The sequence below is a fragment of the Ammodytes marinus genome (assembly GCF_949987685.1).
Source record: "Ammodytes marinus genome assembly, chromosome: 7".
Taxonomy (NCBI): Eukaryota; Metazoa; Chordata; class Actinopteri; order Uranoscopiformes; family Ammodytidae; genus Ammodytes; species Ammodytes marinus.
In genome coordinates this window covers 16,762,973-16,769,148 of record NC_137211.1, presented here as the reverse complement: position 1 = coordinate 16,769,148, position 6,176 = coordinate 16,762,973, and the positions used below count along the sequence as shown (strand labels likewise).

The 6,176-nt window shown below is 41.8% G+C and overlaps 1 protein-coding gene across 1 annotated transcript; it reads right to left on the bottom strand.

The window, feature by feature from the left end:
* Positions 1-1,349: 1,349 nt before the first annotated feature.
* rpl32 (ribosomal protein L32) lies at positions 1,350-5,925 on the bottom strand. The gene is made up of 4 exons (XM_080030375.1): positions 5,867-5,925; positions 5,131-5,231; positions 4,869-5,050; positions 1,350-1,513 (listed from the first exon to the last, which is right to left on the bottom strand). Exons 2-4 carry the CDS (start codon positions 5,224-5,226, stop codon positions 1,384-1,386), a joined length of 408 nt encoding a protein of 135 aa, XP_079886501.1. The 5' UTR covers positions 5,227-5,231; positions 5,867-5,925; the 3' UTR covers positions 1,350-1,383.
* Positions 5,926-6,176: the final 251 nt, after the last annotated feature.

Sequence of the window (6,176 nt, the reverse complement as noted above, 5' to 3'; positions counted from 1 at the left end):
CTCTCTCTGGAGAACTTCAGGTGAGTGATTCCAAGCCACTCCAGAGACGGGTGAAGAAAGGTTCGGACCCAACACCACAGTGCCAGTTTTTGCCACAAATATCAGCAGTAACTCGCATCCCAAACGGATACAGGCTGATTGGCTAAGATGTTTTTTTATTTTTTTGCATCTCAGTCAGTTTTACATGAACAGATGGCAGAGGGCTCAGGGCTGTGGGGCACAGCTTGCATGACAGTATGCAATGGAAAGTTTCTCTGCAGGGAGCTGCCGCTGAACATCGAAAAACATAACAGGCTACAACCTAAGCGGGACATTTCAGGGCAATAGCTTTTGTAGGCTACATATTAAACGTGGATATGTCTAATAATGACAAACTGAATACTTAGGTCATTATCCCATAACCTAGCAGAACTGGCTTCACCTTTTTTTTTTTAAATACATGATTCCAAATAGGCATTTGGCCTTTAAAGTCTAATACATTACTGTGCTTACTCACTTTAAACAATGTTATTTCAAAAGGAGCAGTCAACCAATTTCACACCTCAAGATCAGTTGTGAAAACAGTTGTATAATGTTCTGTTGCTCTGAAGTTTCAGTCTGACAATAACCTTGATGACAAAACAATGTCATCACTGAAAAAGCATAATATAGGCCTACTCTTTCAAAGGCTAACCCAGATTAGAGCTTGGAAATGTAACTGTTAAACAAAGTTATGTGGTGTCTCCATTTATAATATGGGTCAACCCTCTCCTTCAGGCAGATTGGCTCCTTTATTCTATCCCAGCATCCAGTCATCTGGGAGGAGAAGAAAAAGCCTGTGTACCCAAGGGAGACAACAACCAGCTCTGAAGCCAACCGTGTGAGCATTTCCATACTATTTTGACGCCTGTGCACCAAGTGAAAATAGCTCTCGTCTCTGAAGTACCATACTTCAATTGAAATACCGCTTTATAAATTCCACCTGTTAATACACATTTTGTAATTAAGATTCCCCATCAGTGAAAGTTTACTTTAAAATATGTTCCATTGTGTATGTATATACATATATAAAAATAAATAGAACATTATTGGAGTGCCACTGTCAGTCTAGTAAATGTCATAAATAAAATCAATCTAAAAAAATAAAAATCTGACTTTTTGCAATTGGGTCTAGCAGCCTACCAGTCCTGAATTTCCCCAACAGCTGAGGAACAATTCCAAGGTTGTCTGTCTAAATTCCTTCACTTATAATTTCAGCCAACAAGCGACCCATTCAATTTTAAACTCCACAAATTTGTCAAGTTTTATTTTTACCAAGCATGGAAAAACCTCTCACAAGCAATAAGGCGCATAATAATCAAGGAGACAGCTTGTATTTTAAAGTGTTTATTGTGAATAACCAGTTTATTCGTTCTCCTCGCTCCTGAGCCTGGCGTTGGGGTTGGTGATCTTGATGGCCAGCTGAGCAGCCCTCTCTACGATCACCTTCCTGTTCTTTGAGGAAACATTGTGGGCGATCTCAGCACAGTGAGTCCTACAGAGATAGACAGAAGGGCCTTGGTTTAATATCAAGCATCACTCAAATCTTTGACAGTTTGAGCTTCAACTGCATTTCGACAATATCAGAGCTTAAGCATCAGAGTAAATTGAGGAAAAAAAAACCTTTCTATTCTAATAAAAAAAGGCATATTAAATTCAATCAAACTAGAACTGCAAGCAGTTGTGAACGCGGGCCAAGCCTCCCACGCGACTCGGGAACGGTCGTCGTCCGCGGCTTCTTGGAATCCGGGGACGTAAAGTTTTTGAAAGTGGGATGTTCGGTTTGGGAGTTAAACCAAAAAGACAAAAAAAAAGGAGATGTATACTTTTTGTGTTTTTGGCACCCCCTTTTGGAGCAATTTAACGAAAATGTAGAACAAGTGGGAGAGTAATTCTGGTGGGCTGGATTTTTTTTTAAAGATTATTTTAGGAGCATTTTTGGTTTTATTAGGTTTTTGGAGAGACAGTTGAAGTGGGGCAGAGAGGGGAAGACATGCAGAGAACTGACCCAGGCGGATTCAAACCCGGGTCTGCTACAGGGCCTGGGGGCGACGCTCTGACCACTGTGCCACAGCGGGCAGGATTTTAAGCATAAACTGAGTGAGTTTGTTAGCTAGCTCAAATCGCCCAGGTTTTAAGTTATGAACCTTTTCAAATCAAGTTAAATCTATTCCTGCCCTTGCACTTACTGAAAGGCATACAATATCCCTCATCCGTTTTTTTCTCCAGCCGTTACAATTTCCCAATAAATCAATTACTGTTTGAAATGGACAAATCATCATTTTGCAGATTTAAAAGGGATTCTTACCGATCCTGCAATTGAGAATTACAGCACTATAATACCATCCCGCCTCCCTCCAATGCCCCACCCCCTCATTCCCATTCCCAGTGTTTTATTTTTTTGTTGAAGAAACTTTATTTACACAAGCAGACTTACAAACTACTGCCTCCGCGCACGCACGTGAGTTATATTGTAGCGGAGGAAACTGGTGGCTGTACCGGTACCGCGCTGATCTGCTTGTATCACAGATTTCATTTCAGACGTGTCGGCCAGAACACCACTTATGGCCAAAGGCGTCAGATTATAAGCATGAGACTAGGAGAGGAGGAGTAGGGTTTTATACGCTCTTTATTTTCCTTCTTTCACAGGCACAGCCGCATATAGATCGCGGGAAAAGAACAAAGGCTTAAACTCCGCTCGTGAGGAGATCGTTAGAACAGCTGTTGCGACCCGCGAATCGCAGCCGTTAATAACATGCAAACTATATTATAACAGCGATCGGGACTGCATGTACATACACACACGGGTGATCACATTTAAACTCAGATAAACACGTTTCCATGTGGAATGATCGCTTACTGCGGCAACGCTCACACATCTGACCGAGGGAGAAGAGAAAGGAAACTTACTAAACAGGCTCTCTGGCCGACTGACGTCACGGCCCTGACTGCTATCCACACTGAACAAAACACACTGTAAGAAATAACACTAACTTATGAACGTTGGGGCCTTTTCTACAATGGTCGCTACTGTCTGCCGTGGAATCAAAACAAACCCTCTAGTTGAGAATGCGCAATACAGAAGCAGATGGAAAACAGACAGGTCTGTCGGTCAATCAAATCGTTCGGTCCGAATAAAATAATTGGTTGTTTTTACTCCTGGTGGGTCTGTCTTGCATTCTAAAGTGTCATTACCTTATTAATACCATTTTAACCTAATCCAAAAAAAGTGTAAAAATGCAGCAAAGGTAAGGGTAGCTTTAAGTACAGTCTAAATTGAGATGATCGGAAACCAATTTGTGACAAGCAAAATAGTCTTCCTTCAGTGAAATTAAGAATGAGACTCCAGTATTCAAGGACTGTATTCATTGAACCGCACCTGCACACTTGACAAGCAGCTCAAGCTTTAAAACTATTAAAGTCATGGCAACTGTCGCTGTGTCGCCTGCTCACCCCACCTCACTACTGTGGTATTCATATGTTCCGTTATGAAATAAACTGACAAGCTAAAATTGTATTGCTGAGCTTCAACCCGTTCAGAGATATGAACATGATTGATACCAGATTTGTGGTTTATCTGAACTTTGGCGCATGGAAAGCAAAAGTGTTATTAAGAGTGGCTATTAAGAGTCTCTGAATCCCTAATGCCTCGTCTCCACCGAGTAGAGCGGGTCGGAGCGGCTCAGAGAGCTCGGCTTTTAAGAATCTCGGTGGCGTTTCCATCGCCTACCCTACCCCTAACTGGTAGTGCGGGGTTTAGGCTGGTCTACGATAGCCGCCGCCAGAATATGGGTCAAACTATCGGGCTGTTGAACAACTGTGGTCAAGCCAGCGGTCTCTCGATTTTGCTTGGTCAAACCAGCCGCTTCTTTATTTAGCACTTTCACTTTGTGACAGCATCAGGCTGTAGATACTGTGTTGGACTTCCTCATAGAAGTTCCTGCTTTTAAAAAGACTAAATCTTTATCACAAGGCTCAGCAAGTATCAACAATGGTGATTATTTCTACCATAAAACATCCAGTGCTGGACTATTAAACATATCGTCAGTGGAGTTTCAAACCCCCTGAACAAAGATTTCTTCTTGATATGTGGTCAGAGGATGCAGCCACATCCTGGTACTCACTGATAAATAAAATCGAAAATTGACTAATGTCAGTTATGACAAGACCATTTCAAGTGTTTTTTAAATTTAAGTGTCACTTAACCTGATTTGCCCTCCGAGTATCCACTTAAACATAGTTGTGCACATAGCATATTGGAGTATTAAACATCCTTAAGGAGACTTCCAATTACTCCTTAAAGGCCTACTTCACCGGTTGGAATATGAAGGTGTATTGAACTCGGAGATCCTATGAAGTATAAATGTGCAAAAAAAATTAAATCGGATCATCCTAGCCTGAGAAAAGGCAGAAAGAGTGTTTTATGTTACAGTGTTACATTTCTCTTTCTGTGACATCACAGAAAGAGAAATGTAGGGTTAGACAGTGAGACCATAAAACACTCTTTCTGCCTTTTCTCAGGCTAGGATGATCCGATTTCATTTTTTTTTGCACATTTATACTTCATAGGATCTCCGAATTCAATACACCTTCATATTCCAACCGGTGAAGTAGGCCTTTAAGGATCCAATAGTGGATAGGATACTCTGACTAAATCACTGTGACTTTATCTGATTCCCTACACACTTGCAGTTACACTACCAGTTCCATTCTATCATACTGATGTAGCAGCAAAAGTCTCAGTGGATATCTCAAAACAAATGCAACAAACCATGTGCACACCTGATACCTTTAACTTCAGTATGTATGGAAAAAGCATTTTACATTTAACGAGTGCAAACATAACTTACTTGTTACTCATCATCAGGACTTCCAGCTCCTTGATATTGTGCACCAGGAACTTCTTGAACCCAGAGGGCAGCATGTACTTGGTCTTCTTGTTGCTACCATAACCGATGTTGGGCATCAGCATCTGACCCTTGAACCGCCTGCGGACCCTGTTGTCAATACCCCTGGGCTTACGCCAGTTTTTCTGTAAGGACACATGAAAGAATATTCAATACTTGCAGGCTCAGACTAGGAAGCAAAAGCAAGGGACGAGGAGAAACTTACCGCAATCTTCACATATCTGTCAGACTGATGGCGAATGAACTTCTTTGTTCGCTTTTTGACAATCTTGGGCTTTGTGAGGGGCCTTAGGGCTGCCATGGTGACTGGGGACAGAAAAGTTACAACTAAGTCAGTTTTTGCATTACACCACAACGTGCCACATACTGTTATGAATGAGCATAGCTCGTTATCGACAGGTGAACTAACGTGTGAAATGTTAACAGTAAAACAGGTTTGAGGTTCACTTATGGACAACAGTGGCTCTCGCTGACAAAACCATTAACAGCTAAATAAACGTGTGTGTGTGGAGAAAGACTGAGCTGAGCCTAAACGTGTTGACCAGTGTCGGCGAGCTAGCTCCAACGCTGCAATCAGTTTAGCTGGCTAGCTATGCTACTCTGCTTAATGTACTTCATTACTACGGTTTAAAACAGACAACACATCTCACTGCGGGGAAAAGTGCCGTTGATTGGCATTTTCACATGTTTATCAGTAAGTCACGATATAGCCTTTAATAAGCATTTCAACCCCATTTCACGTGCAGAGCGCTAGCAGCCGGGAAGCCGCTTTAGAAGCAACACCTCGCTCTTGAACGACACATTTGAAAAGGTATAATACGTCATAGATTATCAATTTTATCTCAAATATGTTGAGTGCACGTCTATGAATAGTAACCAGTATCAAGATGTTCAAATAACAAGGGCAATTGTGCGGATTGACATAGATTGTATGGACTCACCCGCCGATGTAAATCCAAAAGGGACTACGGCGACGGCGGAAGGAAAGAAAAGGACTTCCGTAGGTGCCGCAAAGGCTTATGGGTACTGTATTTTTTATCAGCGCACTGTACTTTGAGGCGCCTTTGGAACACTGGAATTTGCCTTCTTTCTTCCAAACTAATTTCGTGAAACATTTTTAATCTCAAAGTGTTGGTTGTTGATCACCGAGTCATCATTATTATCATGTTTTACTCTATGGTTGTACTACAGCGTACGCACATCTGTACGCCCTCCTCCCTCTTCCTGCCCATTGCATTTTTGTGCGAACTT